The sequence below is a fragment of the Mustela nigripes genome, chromosome 2 (assembly GCF_022355385.1).
Source record: "Mustela nigripes isolate SB6536 chromosome 2, MUSNIG.SB6536, whole genome shotgun sequence".
Lineage (NCBI taxonomy): Eukaryota > Metazoa > Chordata > Mammalia > Carnivora > Mustelidae > Mustela > Mustela nigripes.
The window spans coordinates 7,577,809-7,596,691 of record NC_081558.1 but is presented as its reverse complement, the minus strand read 5'-3'; the positions used below and the strand labels follow the sequence as shown (position 1 = coordinate 7,596,691).

The window sequence follows — 18,883 nt, the reverse complement described above, 5'->3', positions numbered from 1 at the left end:
GCTTGATTCCACGTGTGCTGAGGAGCTCACCCACTGCGCTTGGCGTCCCTTGAGTGACATCTCTGTGGCAGCAAGGGGTGGAGCCTGTGGTGCCCAGACGCGGCTTGAACGCTGAGAGGCGGGCTGGGCCTTAGCCAATGGGCTGAGGGGGTGGGAAAGGAGGCGGGGCTTATCCTGGCCAATCACCGGGCGTGCCCTCGTTGCCGCTCTATGCCGCTCCGCCCAGGCTCGCTGGTCCCAGAAGGCGCCGGGTTTCCCAAGATGGCGGCCGACGTGTCCGTTACTCACCGGCCCCTGCTGAGCCCGGAGGCTGGGGCCGAGGCTGAAGCTGATGATGCCGCGGAGCGCCGGGCGCCCGAAGAAGAATTGCCGCCGCTAGATCCAGAGGAGATCCGGAAACGCCTAGAACATACCGAGCGCCAGTTCCGTAACCGCCGCAAGATACTGATCCGGGGCCTCCCGGGGGACGTGACCAACCAGGTATTGGGGGGGGGAAGCGTGGCGGGAAATACCACCGTGCGCGTGCGCGGGGGGAACCGGGCGACACCAACGCTGGCCTGCGCTGGGGGCGTCGGCGGGAGAGTCCAAGCGCGGGATCAGTGCGGGATCGGGAGAAACCAAGAGCAGGATGTGGGGGTGGGGGTGGGCAGTGATGGAGGGAGAAACCAACTTTGGACTGAGGGAGGACGTTGCTAGGGGCGACCACAGGCTTGGACGAAACCAAGTGATTGAAGGGGGGCGGGGAACTGGAAGGGGGCGGGCAACTTTGGCCTGGTTGGGGGATTGTGAATGAGCTGCTATATTGGGACTGTGGAAGTATGGATGGCAGTTGCTCCCTGCTCTGATTGTGTATTGCCCCACCCCCTCTCCCATGGGTAGGCGGGATGTATCCAGAAGTTTCAGGGTTCACTGGAGTATACCTTTCTATAGCACGCGCTTATCGACCCCTCTGCGACATCGGAAGTTGTAGTAGCTCCTGGGGTCTTTCTTCCCCTAAAGCATCTGGATTAATGCGGAAAAATTGAGTCTAGTTCCCCCAGGTCACAGACCTGCAGGCCTCCCCCACTGTTCTGTTACCCCTCCCTTGACTGATCTGGCCAGGGCTGCCCTTCTTTTGGGGCCTACATGGGGTAGGGCTTCCCAGTGCTCTTTGGACCCAAAGAGATTGCATCTAGTCGGCCCTGCCCTGCCACAGTGGGATGGGTTCTTTCTCCTTGCTGCTGAGAAATCTCTGCTCTCTGACCCACGTGCACATCTGCCACTGACTCTCCCTAACCACGAGTAGGCGCATGGCTGGTGGGGTCTCAGAGTGTGGTGAGGGGCAGACTTGAGGACACACCTGGGGCAGGTGCCACTAAGCATGGTCTGTTTTTTTCCTAGAGCTGGCTCTCCTAATGCCTACCATCTCTCAGTTGGGAACACTCTCTTCAGGGTACATGGTGTGTGTCTGGCAGTAGCAGGCCCCAGAGTTTGCTCACGAAGCTAGCTTACCAGAAGGCCAGCCCTGTCAGCAGGAGGAAGTTGGGAGGCATGTGAAGCTATGCACTGTGGTCTTATTAAGTACACAGTGTCCCCAGTTAGGTACCCCCTGGCTGGCATTTTCTCTGCTGCCCTGACCAGCTGCATGACCTACGACATGTTTCTTTGCATCCCTGAGCCTCAGTTTCTTCATCTACAAAATGGGTTAATGCCCAATTTGTTGGGATGTTGGAAAGAGTCAGACTTGCAAACCAAGGTTCAGATGGATTGAAGTTACTTCCCTAAGGACATACAGCAGACCTGGGACTTGAACTCAGACCCATCTGACTCTTCAGTTGTGTTGTGTTAGTTCAAAGCATGGAGTCTGCAGCTAGGCTCTGAATCCTGGCTGTGTGTGTTCCCTCGTTTGTGAGATGGGTATGCTGATTGATCTGCTTTCATAGGTGGTCCATGTGGAGGTGGCTCTGGGTGGGTGCCTTCAGCCCCTGGTGACTCTATCCTTTGGCTTCTCTCTCCACAGGAAGTGCACGATCTGCTCAGCGACTATGAGCTCAAGTACTGTTTTGTGGACAAATACAAAGGGACAGGTTTGTGCGGCTGTGGGTTGGGCTAGTGGCAGGAGGTGACAGTCCCTGAAACTGGGAGGGTCTAGGCCCAACATTTCCTGTCCTGAACCTCAGGCCCAACATTGTCCCCTAGGCCATATAGGACAGACTGTTGTCCCACTCTGCCTCTCATCCTGGGTGCCCATTGTGGGGCAGCCTTGGCCTTCCTCCCCTGGGCTGCCTAGCCAGATACCTGAACATTGGGCTCCCCACTTGCCCATGCCATTCCCCCCAGCCAGCCAGTCACCCAGGCCTAGTCTGGTCCTCTCCTTCAAGTCCTCCAGAACAATTGGCATCCCTTAATTCCCTCAATTTCCATCTGACCCAGTCTCTGCCAAAAAGGCAGCATCCCTCTGATTCGTCTGCCCCTATGATTTCATGTCTTCCCCCGAGTAGCCAGCTCTGATCCAGTTGAAAATCTGACCAAATCCAGGTGTAACCTTCATTGTTCTTCTCTCTCTTCAACATCTCTGAGGCTCCTGCTGACACTATGGTGCAGGGATGGGCCCCGGCCTCACCGTCCCCCTGGGCACCCATCATGTTCTCGGCTGTTCCCTCTGCCAGTGCTTTTAGCTGTCCACTGTGCCATCCGGGCGGCATCGGGCAGCTCTGCATTGTGCTCCGAACGCCCCGCCCATCATAGCACTGTCACGCTGGGCTCTTGTCACTCTCTCGCTCACCTGCCTCCTACACTTCGTGGCTGGCTCCCTGAGAACAAGGAGGGGTCTTGTCAGCCTTGGCGCTCCCTCTTCCCCCGCCCACCAGGCATGGGAGGCTCACTGTGGGTGTCTGCCTGCCAGGCATTGTGCCAGTATTAAATCTACTGGGGCCTTTCCTTGCAGTGTGTAAGATGGGTGAGGAGCTGAGGACAGGTAACTCCTTGCGACCCACCGGGCAGGCTAGGAAAGTTGTTCAGATCTTGGGTGCAGGAGGCAAACGGACCTGGGTTCAGGTCCTGGTCTGGCCACCCTCTGTGGCCCCAGGCAAGTGATTTACCCTCTGGAGCCTCAGTTTCTCACCTGCAAATTGGGCATGACCTGCTTGGGTTAGCCACGAGACCAAACCTGTTAAAATATCTAAAAAGCTGGGGGTGCCTGGCACCTAATGGGTGCTTATTAATATAGGTGGAGGCAGTGCATCAAAAGTATTTACTGAGCACCTAGTATGTGTGTTTGCCGGGCATCAGGGATCTGGAGGTTAACTGACATTCTCATTGATAGACTCTTCCAGCAGTGGTGACTGAATGTTGTATGCCAGCTACCGGGTACATAACTGTTAATCGAGTGAAGAATAGTCTGTAGTCTGCAGACAAGGGTGTTATTCAAATAGCTGCAAACATGGAGGTTTGCACGCGTGCATGTATACACACACGCACGCACACACACGCGACCAGAAGCTCCAGATCTGCAACAGGAAAAGTCAGGCTAGGCTTTGTGGGGAAGTGATGTTTGAAGGGCAGATCGGGTTAACCAGGCAAAGCAGCATGGAGGTCTGGCTTCCAGGCTCAGGGAAAAGCGGGAGCAAAGGTCCGGGGCTGAGTGGGCGTGGCACAGTCCAGGAAGTAGCCGTGAAGAGATGGGAGAGGAGTTCAGCAAGGCCGGTGGGCCAGGCCGCACAGGACCCACTGGCCCCTGTAATGAGAAACCAGCCCTAGACGAGGACGCGATGCCATCTGATTATCCTCTTGAAAGGCTCCCTGTGGCTGCTGGGTGGAGAGCAAACGAGGCATGGCGGTGGGACTGGATATGAGAGGTGTTGGTGGCCCGGAAAGGTGGTAAAGGAAGGGTGCAGAGCAGGGCACTGGGGCTTGCCTGCCTGGGTTCAAGTCCAGGCTCCTTGATGGGGGCAGGGGGCACTGCTCTGGACCTGTTTCCTTGCTGGCCCAACGGGGGTGGTCAGGAGTAAGTTCTCTCGTTTCCCATGAAGAAACTGAGACCCCAGAGCTCCCCAGAGCCATTCAGGGGCTGGACTGGAAGCCCAGGCCCCAGCGACTACATCCTGAACCACTGCCACACAGCCCCCGAGTTAGATGCATGTAGGACCCAGCCAGGCACACACTGGGTGAGCCCTGCTGTGGGTGGGGATTGGGGACGAGAGCAGGGAGCAGGGCTCAGGGAGGCAGGAGGGCCCCGCACCCGGGCTTCAAGGCTGCCAGCCATTCCCTCGGCCGGTCTCTGACACGTTCTGGTTGTTAGGTATTCTGAGGTCATGCACGGTATAGAGGGAGGGGGGGGGGGGGCTTGCCCCTCAGGGTGCCTCCTGAGCCTACACCCCCTTCCGCTGCAGCCTTCGTGACCCTGCTGAATGGGGAGCAGGCAGAGGCTGCCATCAGCGCCTTCCACCAGAGCCGCCTGCGGGAGCGCGAGCTGTCGGTGCAGCTGCAGCCCACGGACGCGCTGCTGTGCGTGGCCAACCTGCCCCCCAGCTTCACGCAGCAGCAGTTCGAGGAGCTGGTGCGGCCCTTCGGCAGCCTGGAGCGCTGCTTCCTGGTCTACAGCGAGCGCACCGGCCACTCCAAGGGCTATGGCTTCGCGGAGTACATGAAGAAGGACTCGGCCGCCCGCGCCAAGTCGGACCTGCTGGGCAAGCCGCTGGGCCCGCGCACCCTCTACGTGCACTGGACGGACGCCGGGCAGCTGACCCCCGTGCTGCTGCACTCCCGCTGCCTCTGTGTCGACCGCCTGCCCCCCGGCTTCAGCGACGTGGACACCCTGCGCCGGGCGCTGTCGGCCGTCCACACGCCCACCTTCTGCCAGGTGAGCCCTGGGCCTGGTGCAGGAGCCTGGGGGATCGGGGCCAGGGACAGAGTGCCTCGGATGGGCCCTTTGGAGTCACCTGCCTTTTCTAATCTCCTGAGTCCCTTTTCAGTAAAGCAGCGGCAGTGCCACTTTGAATGGGGTTCTTGTTAGAAAGGCCACGTGGTGTAGTGGGTGACAGCCCAGCCCGGAGCCAGATGGCTGGGGTTTAGATTCCTGGGCACCCTTTAGCGACTTGCTGAACCTTGGTGGCCTTGAGCCTCCTATCAAGTGCAGGTGAGGCCGCTTTTGAGAGAGCTGGGTGCGAGGCTGGTCACCTCTCTCTCCCATTCCCGTGTTCCTCAGACGTTTGCAGAGGGGCCTCGTGGCTCCCGGGTCTGGCCTTGGGGAGGCTATCCGAAGACAGCCACAGTCCCGTGTGAGCCTGGAGGTCAGGACGTCCGGCTTGGCTAGATTCCAGCCCTGCCCTGTGGCTTTGAGCAAGTCAGTCACTTTCTGAGTCACAGTTTCCTTCCGTAAAAAGGGATTCGGCACGTCAGGTCGGCAGAACGGTATCTGTTTCATCCGAGTGGCATGTGTCATGCACTCCAGTGTGCGTGGCTGGCCCTGTGGCAGGCACGGGGGTGTGAGAGCAGGCCAGACCCACTCCTCTTACCCACAGAGCCCTGCGTAGGCACTCCTTCAGTACCCGCTGAGCGCGTTGCTGAGAATCCCTTCATCCTAGAACCGCCCACGGAGGCAGATAATAACCCCGTTTTCAGGTGGCACAAGTTCAAGTGCCCTGCCCGGGGCTGTACAGCCAGAGGGGCGTGGCAGGGCCAGGATTGGAAGGCCACAGCCTGGCTCCAGGGGCCCCCAGGCAGCCTGACGGAGCTGCCGTACAGGCTCTAACCCCATATCCCCCCAGTTCTGTGGCCAGGGGCGGCTCCCGCTTCCCTCATGTAAATGGAGTATTGGTGCCTGGGGACTCCACTGTCTTAGAAAGCCCGTGCCTCGCTCACTCTGCAATTGGTCACGCTGCTGCCTTCCGTGATGTACCTGCCACATGCTAGGTCCGGGTGGGGGGCTCAGGACACAGATGACATAGCTTGGCAGCCCTGTCCTGTCTTGCGGGGGTGGGACAGCAGGGCCTTGACCAACGATCAGTTCTCGCTCCAAGCCTCAGTTTCCCCATCTGGAAATGGGGCTAGCAGTGATTTGTGATTGAGTTATTGTAAATGGCTCCTTGCTCATGGTTCCACTTAGAGTACGTGTCCTGGTTGAATGGAGGCCGGACTCAGGAGTGAGGCACGTTGAGGTTTGAGCCTTACTCTCCCTCTCTATGAGCCGTGAAGCCTCACTTGCCCTTTGACCCTTCTCTCTCTTCCCCTGCAAGAGAACATTTTGTTAGAAGATGTGCATCTGGGCCTTGGTCAGAGGCGAAGCTGAAGTGCTTAGTAGAGGCAGGCTGACAGCCGGAGCCCCCCTACCTGGGCACCCGGAGCGGGGGCACGCCGAGAGCACCTCCCTTCCTTGCCCCCGGGGAGTAGCGTCTCCTGGAATCCCCACAACCACCCTTAGAGGTGGGTTCCTTTTGGCCCCAGCTCACAGATGAGGAGAGCGAGGCCCAGGGCTGGGCATGTGCAGTGAGGTGCCCACACCAGCCTGCCAATAAGAGGGCCCTAGGGGTCGAGGTCCAGCCGCTGACCCCAGGGTCCCCCAGTCCTGAGTGGGGCACCCTCACCTTCCAAGAAGGCGGGACGCAGAGCTGGGAACTGGCCGTCCTGGTGGGGAGTGTCATTCTCAGTATCACCAAGCTGAGCCCATCAGGCAGCGCCCGAGCGGCCCACTCTGTGCACTCTGCCAGCCCTTCGTGGGCCGGTCTCCAGTGGTGCTGTAGACGCTAATAAAGCAGGTATCCCAAGGCTCTGGGTGTTGTCAGAAGCCTTCTCCATTTTATTTATTTTTGCGAATGGACAGTCCAGTCCTGTTTGGAAATTCAGCAGGTGCAGAAGGTCAGTGGCGAAGGCGGCTTTGCCCGCAGCCCCTGCCCAGAGCCGGTTATGGTGTCTCCTTCCGGCGAGATTCTACCACGCATTTCAAGCAGATGCGTGCGGATGTCCTTGTGCTGCCCTCTGCCTGACCCAGATACAGCCGGGCCTGCTTTAGTTTGGTTCTTCCGCTTGGTCTTGGGAATATTTTCATGCTCAGACGTAAGACAGCTTTCTCACTGCTGTCAGGGATGCCCATATTCGTTTCGTGGGCCCTGCTGTCCTCTGTGGATGGACATGCATCGCTGGGGACCAAGGAGCATCACTGTTTCTTGAAACGGCCAGAGCCGCCCAGGTGGTTTCTTGAGGGCAGCAGCATGGCCTTGTCCGCTCCCAGCTCCGGCTCTGTGGCCCAGGCCAGGGACTGCCCTTGTCGGAACCCGTTTCCTCCCCTGCATAGTGGGAGCGCTGCCCGTGCCAGGCTCTGCGACGTGCTGGGCCAGCCCCCATGGCACCCAGCCTGCGGCGGGCACAGTCCGACCGGGTGCTCGCCTGGGATATGCCTGCCCTGGGACAGCACCCACCGTGCCCATTTGTTCCCTGAGCAGGTGGCAGGCTCACATGGTGGCACAGCCTGACCTGACCTGACGGGGGTGGGGAGGAGGGTACCTGTGGCCTTTATCTTTGTGTCTTGCTGCAGAGACAGACCCGGGTGGTGGGGGAACGGACACGTGACACACAGCACATGCAGCATCCTCCAAAAACGTCTCCATCCTGGGACACATCTGACCGCAGAGTCTGCATAAGGGGCTGTGGGCCTAACCCACAGGTTGCTGTCAGGAGAGGTTGGGGCCCTGACTGGCTGTATTCCTTCCCTCTCAACTGACACGTCTGGTCTTGAACCCGAGCTTGGAGGCCACGTGTTTCACCCCCAAGCTGTGTCCTTTCTCTCCAGCCCTGGCTGCGTGTCTTCAGCCTGAGGCTCAGTGGAGCAGTGTCAGAGCCACCCATCTCTCCCCACCCCAGCACCCCTTCACAGCTCTGTAACTCCACCTCCCTGCGCCTTCGTGTGCTTCGTGGTCCCCATCAGAGTCCCCAGGTGGCGCTGGTCTGAGGCCCAGGGGACTTGACCCATGCGAGGTGGATCCCAGCTTTGTGCTCTAACCAGCTGCGTGACCTTGGGCATGTCAACCTCTGAGCCTCAGTTGTCCGCTCTGAAAAATGGGTAGGATGCAGCTTCCTAGGGCCATCCAGAAGATTCGATGAGCTGTTGCAAGAACAGGGCTCAGAAGAGTATAGATCTAAAAACCCACCCCGTCTGGAGAGGTTCCCTGTCAGGAGGAGCCAAGTCTGGGCACTGTTGTCACTTCACATGAGGGCAGCCACTACCACTTGGGTGCTCACATCTTCCTCCCCACCCCCTGCCCCCCTCCCCCGCCAGCTGGCATACGGCCAGGATGGGCAGCTGAAGGGCTTCGCTGTGCTGGAGTACGAGACTGCAGAGATGGCCGAAGAGGCACAGCAGCGGGCGGACGGCCTGGCGCTGGGGGGCAGCCACTTGCGCGTCTCCTTCTGTGCCCCTGGGCCCCCCGGCCGCAGCATGCTGGCTGCGCTCATCGCTGCGCAGGCCACGGTGAGTGCGTGCCTGGGAGGTGTGCCCCCGGGGGTGGGGGTGGGGCACCCAGGGGCCAGACCCTCCTCTCTTGAAAAGTCAGGGTGTCAGCTGGACTCAGGATGAGAGGGACGGGTGAGCCCGCGGCCCTGCGGCCCGGCGGGGCTCTAAGCCGCTCTTCCCTCTCTCTCTGCAGGCCCTCAATCGGGGCAAAGGGCTCCTGCCCGAGCCCAACCTCCTGCAGCTGCTCAACAACCTGGGGCCCTCCGCCTCCCTCCAGCTGCTGTTGAACCCCCTGCTCCACGGCAGTGCAGGGGGCAAGCAGGGTAAGGTGGGGCCAGGCAAAGTGGCGGCCAGGGTCCCCAGCTCTCTTGGAACCCGGCGCCTCCATGGACTGTTTTCCCATCCAACTGCTAAGTGACTCGAGCCCATGAGCAGGGGCTGGAGGAGAGCACCACAGAGGGAGCAGGGCCCCGAGCCCCTCCTGGGGGAAGCAGAGCTAGCAGCAGAGAGGCAGGCTAGTGAAAGGGCCATCCCTCCCTGCGGCACACTCTCCTTCTGGTCCTCTTTTGGGGGATATTGGTTGCTTTCAGGGAGCTTCAAGCCCGGGGCTGTGCTTCACGGGGGCAGGCGCTTCCATCCTGGGTTCACCGCTCACTCCCCGATCTCCCCCAGGCCTCCTGGGCGCACCTCCGGCCATGCCGCTGCTCAACGGGCCCGCCCTGTCCACCGCACTGCTGCAGCTCGCCCTGCAGACCCAGAGTCAGAAGGTAACTGCACGGCCCACGGCCCTGGGCCCTCCGTATCCATACGCACGCCCCGGCTCCATGTTGGTCCACGTCACACCCCGCTCACATGTGCCAGTGGCTTCTCGTCGGTGGGGTGAAGGCAGGTGCTCAGGACTCCGGCGATGACACAGTCTGGGAGAGAAAGTCCAGGCTTCACAGGAGAGTCGCTTGCTGGTGTTTCACTCCCACCTTCTCAACGCACAGACATGGAGACCTGTACAGACCAAGATAACACACACACACACCCCTGTACACACACATTCACACACATGCTGCTGACCTACCCGGTTTGGTTCATTAGGGTCAAGTCAGTGACGTGGGGGTGTGTGACCATCACTGACAGCCTCAGGGGCCTGTGGGGCTGAAAGTGGCTCCACGTGTGGCTGTTACCCTGCGTTGGAGACTGTGCTTCCCTGATCATCAGCAAGGGGACCGGGTGTGGGACAGTGTGTGCCTGGGAAGGACCGTCATCTTATGTGTGTCTGACGGTGGCTGGCAGTGCAGGGTGGTGGGACCTGACATCCTGAGCGTAAGGTGCATGTCCCCGGGTCTTCCCGGGGCCTGGTGTGCTGGAGGCCCTCTGTCACCACTGGGTGGCCGGAAGGGTGATGGCTGGGATGTGGGAGCCCATGTCCATGTGTGCCTGTGACTGGCTGGGCCTGCGGTCTGGGCGTGCTGGGTGCCTCCTGCCCGGGCCACGCTGGCCCATCTCCAGCCGATTGTGTTCTGTCTCCAGAAGCCTGGGATCCTGGGAGACTCTCCCCTGGGCGCCCTTCAGCCTGGGGCCCAGCCGGCCAACCCCCTCCTCGGGGAACTGCCTGCAGGTAACACAGACCCTGCCCCTCCTCATCTTTCTGGACCCGTTCCCTCTCCCCCTTTCTGAGCCCCTTTCCTTACCGGGTGGGGGCGGATGACCCCATCTCTCTCTGGGTCTCAGTGACCCCAGCCGTCACTTGGGCCCCCACCTCCCAGTGTGGCCGGAAGGAGCCTAGGAGGTGACGTGCTTAGAGGGCTCTCCGCAGTGCCCACCGCGTACCTGCTGGTCCCAGTCCTAGGGGAGGCCCAGGACCCCTGGAAGATGGGTCCTTTCCGGTTGGGCGCCAATACCTCCTTCTCCCTGTAGGGGGGGCCATGCCCCCGGAGCTGCCGCCCCGGCGAGGGAAGCCACCACCTCTGCTGCCACCACTCCTTGGTCCCTCTGCCGGTGACCGGGAAGCCATAGGCCTGGGTCCCCCAGCAGCCCAGCTCACTCCACCCCCGGCCCCAGTGGGACTCCGAGGCGCCGGCCTTAGGAGCCTCCAGAAAGACAGTGGACCTCTGCCAGCACCCCCTGGGGTAAGGCCCCACCCTGTATCCAGTACCAATCCGGCCTCCTGCCCTGCCAGACCCCGCCTGCCAGGGGCCCTCGCGAATCCAGCCCTTCCACCACAGGTCTCGCTGCTGGGGGAACCCCCAAAGGACTTCCGGATCCCCCTGAATCCCTACCTGAATCTACACAGCCTACTCCCGGCCAGCAACCTGGCGGGTAAGGAGGCCCGGGGCTGGGGAGGCACAGGGAGAAGCCGCCGCCTGGCTGAGGGCCACCTGCCTAACCCCCCAGCCCCTGGAGGTGGCGGCGGCGGCGGCGGCAGCAGCAAAGCCTTCCAGCTCAAGTCCCGCCTGCTCAGCCCTCTCGCCAGCACCCGCCTGCCCCCTGAACCAGGGCTGCCTGACAGCTGTGGTTTCGACTACCCCTCGGTGAGTACCTAGCCGCCGTGTGGTCAGCCCTCCCGGGGGCCGCTGCTGTGGCCCTTTGTCCCCTTAGAGCAGGTCATTCTCCAGAGCATTATTTCTCAAGTGCTGATGGCCAGGCGAGCACTAGGGAGATTGGGGGAAAGGTGCCACACACAGTCCCTGCCCCGAGTCACAGGTCTGTCTCTGCACATCAGACCTGCTTTCTGTTTGTCTCTCCTGAGAGGCGTTAGGCTGTGCTTCTGGCTCTTCGAGACAAGGCGCGGTGTCCTGTTGGTTTCTGTCTTCTCCCTTCTCCGACTCCTGTCCCTGTCCCTGGAGAGCTGTTCCTTCCATGATCCCAGCCCCCAATCCCAGTCAGCCATTGGAGCCCAGCCACTGGCAGGCCCCCTGTATTGTTTGGCCCACGCTGGATTAAAAACAAATAACAACTGAGATAAATGTTGACGCTAACGTATAAAAGACCTCACACACCCCAGATGGGCAGCTGCTCCTGAAACACTGTGAACACCTTCCCCCATGGGGGCCACATGCCTTCACAGCAGCCGCCTCCAGGGCTGATGTGGAAGCCCTCCCTGCTGTGGGACGCACACCCTGTTTCCTTCCAGCTGCCCAGCCTGCACTTGGAAGTTGCCCACACACAGTTGAGTGTGCCTCCTGCTGGAGGGGGCCAGACTTCCCCGGGAGCAGCAGAGCCCTGGAACTTAGCCAGGGGTGAGGCTGGCACGGACTCCGACCCAACATGCTTCTCCCCCTTTCCTTCAGGATGTGGGACCTCGGCGGCTCTTCTCCCACCCACGGGAGCCCACACTAGGGCCTCACAGACCCAGCCGACACAAAGTAAGGGCTTGCCCTGGCCAGCTTGCCTCCTGGGTGTATCAGTCAGCTCTTGCCGCATAACAAGCAGCCCTATCACTTGGTGGCTCAGAACGGCAGATACTTGATTTCTCCGTCACGGAGGCCAGCGGGTGGTTCCCTGGTGGCTCAGCTGGGGCTCAGTCGTCTGCGTTGGTTTTAGTCACATACCTAGCAGTTACTGGGTGGGGCGGTGGGGGGTTCAGCTGGGACAATGACCAGCCCCCGGAGCTCATTCTCCAGCATACCACCCTGTGAGAGTGGCCCACATATGGTGGTGGTAGCCCCAGGACTCCCCAGAGGAAGCAGGGAGGCCAGGCCCCTCTGCCTTTGCCATCATGCTGCTCGTCCCAGTGACCAAAGCTAGTCACTGGTGCAGGGGGCATTTTGGTGTCCAGGGAGCTGGTGGGGGTGCATTTTGGAGGGTCTGCAAAAGCAGGTGGAACTAGTCCTCTCTCTCATTTGGCCCGCCCCCTCTCTGCAGATGTCCCCCCCACCCAGTGGTTTCGGAGAACGGAGCGGCGGGGGCGGTGGGGGAACCCTCTCCCACTTCTATTCGGGCTCGCCCACTTCCTACTTCACCAGTGGCCTGCAGGCTGGCCTCAAGCAGAGCCACCTTAACAAGGTGAGGAGCTTCCCCAGCCACCAATTGCCCTAGGGACAGCCAGAATACAGGGGCTCCTGTGACCTTTGGTCCCTGGGTCCTGGCTGAGGTGGTGGCAGAGTGGGGTTCTAGGCAGGGCTGAGCTCAGACAGGCCATCCTCCCCACACCTGCGTTGTCTTGCCCCTAATATCCAGCCTTCCTGGTCACCTTTCACTCCCTCTCCAGTGGCCTATGGTGTGGGCGATATTAACCCCAGTAGACAGAGATCGAAACAGGCTCACAAAAAAAGAACTCCTCCTCCCCTAGCCTCCTAGCTGATGAGTGGCAGAGGCAGGATTCGAGCCTAAAACCCCTTCCCCTGGCCCTTGGGGACCGCTTCCTCTTCCATTCCATCTTTCTCCCATGTCTCCCAGGCGGTCGGCTCCTCTCCACTGGGCTCCGGAGAAGGGCTCCTGGGACTCGGTCCCGGGCCCAATGGCCACAGCCACCTGCTGAAGGTACGGGTCATGAGGTGGGGGAGTGGGGGGTGGCAGCGAGCACATGCCAGGCTGGGGAGCAGTGGCCCCTGGATGGCCCCTGACTTGCCACCCCGTCCCCTCTGTCTCTAGACCCCACTGGGTGGCCAGAAACGCAGCTTTGCCCACCTGTTGCCCTCACCCGAGCCCAGCCCCGAAGGCAGCTACGTGGGCCAGCACTCCCAGGGCCTTGGGGGCCACTACGCAGATTCCTACCTGAAGCGCAAGAGGATTTTCTAGGGGGCCAGTGCCAGAGATGCTCAAGGGCCTGCACCAAATCGCTTTTGGGTTTTCTGGAGTTCTGTTTGTGTTTTTTCTTTCCCCCTTTCAGTAATAGAAAAATCTCTGAAAAGACTTTGTTGACCAACCAGCCGGAACCCAAGGAGTGTGGGGGAGTCTGGGGGCCGCTGTGCACCTCTGGCCTGCTCCCGGCATGGAAATTCTACAGCCTTAAGAGAGAGGGGCCCTCGCCTGCTCTCTGTCCCCTCCCCCATATCCACCTGTGTCTGTCTCTCTGGGAGTCCTCTCCTGCCTCGTCACTCCTGTATTTTGGCCTTTCGAGTGCCTTGGAGGTTCCCCTGACCTCCCGTGAGGATCAGAGACTGTCCCTTTTTTAACTTTGACAATTGACTTTTGTTTCCTTTTCTAATTTGTATTATTTTTTAAAACAATCCAGGACGACCCCAGCTCTGATTCCTTCAAGGTCCAGCATGTCTGGGCCTTCATTCCACTGTTTTCGGTTTGAAATAGCTCAGCCCTCTTTCTCTCATGTCTGCTGCAGGCATGGCTGTGTCCTGCCCCTGCCTGCCCACTCTGGCCTGTATTCCAGCTGGGGGGCCCCAGGCCCCTGCCACTGTTCCCTTGCCTTCTGATGCCTTAAAGCCGGGTCCCAGGACCTGCGGTCAGAGCCTCTTAGATGCCGAGCTCCGGAAGCTTGACTCAGGACCAAATGGCTCTGGCCTGGGGATTGGGCCCCTCTACCCAGGGTCCCCACTCTGAGGACAGTAGAAGGCCAAAGCCTTGGTCTTGGCAAAACAACCCTATCATCCTTCCTGCCCAGGCCTAGGTGCAGAGACAGGTTTTCTCTGCCAGCTTAAACCAGTCTTGCTGTCAGTCTTTGGGAGTCGGGTATTGTGCATCTCACTGAGCCTCTGCTGTCTACCCCCTCCCCCGCTACCCCCATGTTGAAGATGAGCTCCGCCTCTCCATTCCCAGGCTAGATCACCTGGAGCTGGCCTCCTGGCCTCCTGTTGGCCCAGTGCCCAGTCCAGCAACTTCATGCAGATAAGCTCTGCCCCTGCCTACCAGCAGGACCTGTCGGCCTGGACCCTCCCTTCTGGCCAGCTGGGCCACCAGCTTCCCTCCCCTGACTCTGGGGGGTCCACATCCACTCCAGGGGGGTGTCGTCTCCCCAGTCCTCCCTCACAGACCTTCCTTTGCTGAATTAAAGTTTGTAAGTAAATGGTTTTAAAGAAAGCAGAGCTGGCTGGTTCTTGGGACAAACAGTGGGCCTGGGTGGGTAGTCGGGGATGGCCCCGCAGGTCATGTGGGGGCGAGCCTGCCTGGCTCCCTCGCACTTTAGCAGTCCCTACCTGGAGTCCTTCCTGGCACGCGCCGCACTCAAACGACAGTGCTTGTATTCGGGCAATTACGGGCCTCCCGGGTTGCGGGCCTGCCACTGGGCATGCCCAGTCCCGGGTCACGTGATGCCTGTCATGGCCGCCTCCGTGGCCCGGGGAGGCGTGAGTGCTGGATTTCTGCTGCGGGCGGCCCGGGGAACCTGGTGGAGCCGGCCTGTGGGCTCCTGGGGGTCCGGGGAGGCAGCGGCGCCAGTGACAACCAGAAGATTCCGCGCGACAGGTACCTGGGGCGTTTTGGGGGACTGCGTTAATCCGTCAGATGCCTGCGAGGCGCGCCGCGGCCGCTCACCCAACCGTGTTTTCCAGGCTCGCGCTCGGCGGGGGAAGAAGAAGCTGGCGGCCCCGACCGGCCCGGGGACGTGTGAGTGTAGGGGGTCAAGTCCCCTCTTCTTTATCCCACGAGGCTCCTCTGGTCCCCACCTTGCCCTGCAGCCTCATCGCTGTGTCCCCTCTCTACCTCGTCCTATTCCCCTGGCCGTCAAGGGGAGGGGAACTAAACCTAGACGTTACCTGCTCACCGCGCCCACCATCAAGTTTAGTATCTGCATCCCCATCTGTCCCCAGGGTGAACGTGGTGTTCGTAGACCGGTCAGGCCAGCGGATTCCGGTGAGCGGCAGAGTGGGGGACAATGTGCTCCACCTGGCCCAGCGCCATGGAGTGGACCTGGAAGGTGGGAACCCGCCATTGGGATTTGGGGAGGTCCTTATCCATTGTTTTTAAAACCCTGCAAATCAGATATTGTTCTCCGTTACTTAACCCTCCCGTGGCTTCCCATCAAACGTGGCTAAAATCTAGACTCTTGACCATGGCTCAAACCCTGACCAGCTTTGACCCTTCACTCTCTCAACAGCAATTTATTGAGCGTTTCTTAGAGGTCAGTAAAATTCCTACTCTCCAGGAGCTTGTATTCTCTCCTTCCTCTTTCTAATCTAGGCAAACTAGCTTTCTTGCTTGTTGCTCACACGGAAAAGCCAAGTTCATTCCTGCCTCAGGGCTTTTGCATTTCCTGCTCCAGACACCTGAAGTACTTTCCCACCAGAACTTCTGGCTCCACCTCATCCATTGGGTCTCATTCCTGACAATCTCATCCCCTCAGCCTAGCTGAAACCCCCACCTCCAGCCCCTCCATCACCTTAGTGTGCTTTATTGTCTTCCTAGCACTTCTCAGTGTCTTGTTTCATTTTTGTCACCTGTCCTCAGAATGAGATCAGAAACCGTGGTGCTACTTACCGGTTGCCTGTCATGTTATTTAGATCTAACCAGTATTAAATCTGTATTTGCTGAATAAAAGATAATCGTAGCAGACATTATGTTAAGCGCATTAAATACCTACTTACTGAATCTTCATGACAAGGTTATGTGATAAGGAAGACTGTTATCTCATTTTATAGGTAAGGAAGCAGCCCCAGGTTAAGTTGACATGCTTCAAGGTCAAGTAAGTGGCAAAACTAGATTCAAAGCCCGCTTATTTTAGCCACTGATCGATCGGTGCCACTCTTCTGTGTATATTGAACACCTACTGTGTGCTAGGCAGCAATGTACAAAACAGTCATGACCCCTGTCATTTCACATCAGTTTCAACTTCACAGGGACCGTTATCCCAGGAGTAAACATGTAATTACATTGTGAGCAGCTGGAAAGGGCAGTCTGGAAGAAGGAGAAAAAAAAATGGATAAGGTTATTTTTTAGGTGACTGTAATACAGAGCCTGATTTAATATCATCGGGGGTGGGGATGTTGGGGGCTGGCCGTGGCAGGCCTACCTCAAGTTCTGTTCTGGAATCCAATCCTAAGAGTCCATGACAGAAATTGGAACATGAGTTTCAGAGGCAAGTGGCCTGTGTTCAGGTTTTGCCTCTTACCAGCTCTGTGACTCTGATCAAGGTCCTTGACCTCTCTGGGCCTCTGAAGCTTCATCTGTGAAAGGGGACAGTTTATTTGCTGTCTCACTGGGCTGCTCTTGCACTTAGTGCTGAATGCCCGGCCCCTGGTTAGTGTGCCTCACTGGGTCTCCAGTATTCGATAATCTTTCATTGATGAGGACGCCACTGAGTTGGGAATGGGCTGGGGATGAGATTCCTTGGGGACTGCCTGGAGCTTCAGGGTCCAGACATTTTATCTCCAGGGAGCATGGAGGGTGGGCCAAGTCACCAGGTCCCCCTGGGTGGTTCTTCTGGGTTAGGAGGCTGCCTTGCAGCTTCATCCTCATTATCCAGCAAGTTGTGGAAGAGACAGAAATCTGTCCCATTCGCTTATAACCTGTCTCAAGCTTCCACCTGCCAGGCTCAGTGCCACGTAACAAGAGAGCAGGCCAGGTTGATGGGGCACAGGTACACCCAGAGATTCAGATGGTAACCTGAGATCGTGGTAAGCGCTGTGCAGAAATTAGACTCCCCAAGGCCAGGCAGGGATGGAGGTGGTGTGGGGAGAGGATAAGAAACAGGAAATGGGGGAACAGTTGAGTCCCTGAAGGCAAGAACGTTCTAGCCATGGTAAAGGAGTGGAGAGAAGAACATTCTAGGGCAAGGGGGCAGCAAGGGCTGAGGCCCTGTGGTGGGGACGAGCTTGGTGCGTTGGAACTGAGCAGGGGCAATTCAGCGTGGCTGAATTGAAATGAATGAGGGGTCGGGAGGATCTCAAGGAATGAGCTGAAGAGTTTGGTTTTATTCTGGCTGCAAAAAGGCCTTGGAAGGCTTTGTTTTATTTATTTTTAAGATTTTATTTATTTGTTTGACAGAGACAGCAAGAGAGGGTGAGTGGGAGAGGGAGAAGCGGGCTTCCCATAGAGCAGGGAGCCCGATGCGGGGCTGGACCCCAGGATCATGACCTGAGCTGAAGGCAGACATTCAACAACTGAGCCACCCAGACGCCCCAAGGCCTTGGAAGATTTTAGACCCAGAGGGACATTATCCTCAAGCACAGTTCTTAGCAACCAATCCAAAGGGTGGGAATGCGTCCAGGGGGAAAAGCCAGAATCTCCAGCTTCTGTATCTTTCAACCCTTATTTTCTGGTCTCTTCCCCTGCCTCAATGGGTGTTGAGGAAGCAGGTCCCATCGTCAGGAGCAAGAAGGAGAAGGAAGCCCGTCTGCCCAGCAGTGACAGGGTTCCAGCTATGGCTTACATGCTGCGGGGACCCTGCCTGACCTTTCCCCTCTCAGCCACACTGAAGTCAAGTCCACGCTCATTTACAGTTCTGTGTGCACCGTCTGGTCCACAGCTTGCTGGGGGGTCCTTGGGAGATGAGACACCCTAGACAGCCCTTTGCAAAACGTACATGCAGCTTGGGAACAGCTACTCGAATCAGTGGGGGGGGGGGGGGGGAGGTTTTGTCCTCGGTGCGGGCCCCTGACGGACAAGGGGCAAGTGGGGAAACAAAGGGCCTCTTCCCTCTTCTGTCTGTGCCGCATGGTCCCTCCGTGACCCTGCCCCTCACTGGCACCTCATCTGTCCCCCGCAGGGGCCTGTGAAGCTTCCCTGGCCTGCTCTACCTGCCACGTGTACGTGAGCGAGGACCACCTGGACCTTCTGCCTCCTCCCGATGAGAGGTGAGCGGGGCCGCCCCTCCCCGCTGTCCCGAGGCCCTCCTGCGGCCCCAGCCTCTCTCCTCCCTGCCCTGGGGGGCCCCCGCGCCAGCTGAACCACGCGCCCCCCCTTGACTGCTCTTCTCGCTCCAGGGAGGACGACATGCTGGACATGGCCCCCCTTCTTCAGGAGAACTCCCGGCTGGGCTGCCAAATCGTGCTGACTCCTGAGCTGGAAGGAGCCGAATTCACGCTGCCAAAGATCACCAGGAACTTCTACGTGGACGGCCACGTCCCCAAGCCCCACTGACACCGGCAGCCACGTGGCCCTGGGGAGCCAGGTCCAGAGGAAAAACCCAAGTTGCCAGCCCAGCCCAGAGCACGGACAGGCCGGAGAGAGATGCTGGAAGCAACCAGAAGGCCAGAGCCCCTGCCTCAGAGAGATCCCATGTCCAGGCTCTGGTTTTGGGGGCCGCGGGGAGACCCAGCCCTGCTGGGGAGGCCTCCCCCCAACTCATGAGAATCGGTGTGGAGATAGGGTGGAGTCTTACCGGAGCAACAATAAAACCGTCTCACGGACCTCCAGTGTCTTGAGTGTCCTTGGGGGGAAGGGGACGGGGAGGGCAGGCCCTGGGGGGGTCTCTGGCCATATCTTCTGGAGCCCCACATCTCGCCCCCCCCCCACAGTAGCGCTGGGGCCGTGGGGGCGGGGGGTACAATTGAGGCAGAGACCTGGAAGCTTCCGTCCAGGAGAGCTCGGGAGCGGAGCGCACGTGCAGCCGCGTGGCAAGGCCCCGCCCCCGCA

General features: G+C 59.3%; 2 protein-coding genes across 4 annotated transcripts; both read left to right on the top strand.

The window, feature by feature from the left end:
* Positions 1-93: 93 nt before the first annotated feature.
* RAVER1 (ribonucleoprotein, PTB binding 1) lies at positions 94-14,393 on the top strand. Of its 3 annotated transcripts, XM_059388978.1 has the most exons (14): positions 94-480; positions 2,000-2,066; positions 4,371-4,840; positions 8,252-8,443; positions 8,619-8,748; positions 9,098-9,192; positions 9,947-10,034; positions 10,334-10,545; positions 10,642-10,735; positions 10,811-10,947; positions 11,707-11,781; positions 12,281-12,421; positions 12,815-12,898; positions 13,010-14,393. In XM_059388978.1, exons 1-14 carry the CDS (start codon positions 211-213, stop codon positions 13,154-13,156), a joined length of 2,202 nt encoding a protein of 733 aa, XP_059244961.1. In that variant the 5' UTR covers positions 94-210; the 3' UTR covers positions 13,157-14,393. The 3 variants fall into 3 exon arrangements, with proteins under 3 accessions (XP_059244961.1, XP_059244962.1, XP_059244960.1); XM_059388977.1 differs by having other exon boundaries at positions 99-480; positions 10,642-10,947; positions 13,010-14,391; XM_059388979.1 differs by lacking the exons at positions 10,811-10,947; positions 13,010-14,393 and having other exon boundaries at positions 96-480.
* Positions 14,394-14,606: 213 nt separating this feature from the next.
* On the top strand, positions 14,607-18,657 carry FDX2 (ferredoxin 2). Its single transcript, XM_059388981.1, has 5 exons — positions 14,607-14,776; positions 14,863-14,917; positions 15,121-15,227; positions 18,015-18,102; positions 18,232-18,657. Exons 1-5 carry the CDS (start codon positions 14,623-14,625, stop codon positions 18,386-18,388), a joined length of 561 nt encoding a protein of 186 aa, XP_059244964.1. The 5' UTR covers positions 14,607-14,622; the 3' UTR covers positions 18,389-18,657.
* The last annotated feature ends 226 nt before the right edge of the window (positions 18,658-18,883 follow it).

Bases quoted from the DNA above. Each gene is read 5' to 3' on its own strand.
- FDX2 (XM_059388981.1), top strand. From the start codon at position 14,623: ATGCCTGTCATGGCCGCCTCCGTGGCCCGGGGAGGCGTGAGTGCTGGA. The intron at 14,918-15,120 runs GTGAGTGTAGGG...ATCTGTCCCCAG, and splicing joins CCCGACCGGCCCGGGGACGT to GGTGAACGTGGTGTTCGTAG. The intron at 18,103-18,231 runs GTGAGCGGGGCC...TTCTCGCTCCAG, and splicing joins CTGCCTCCTCCCGATGAGAG to GGAGGACGACATGCTGGACA.
- RAVER1 (XM_059388977.1), top strand. From the start codon at position 211: ATGCCGCTCCGCCCAGGCTCGCTGGTCCCAGAAGGCGCCGGGTTTCCC. The intron at 8,749-9,097 runs GTAAGGTGGGGC...GATCTCCCCCAG, and splicing joins CAGTGCAGGGGGCAAGCAGG to GCCTCCTGGGCGCACCTCCG. The intron at 9,193-9,946 runs GTAACTGCACGG...TTCTGTCTCCAG, and splicing joins TGCAGACCCAGAGTCAGAAG to AAGCCTGGGATCCTGGGAGA.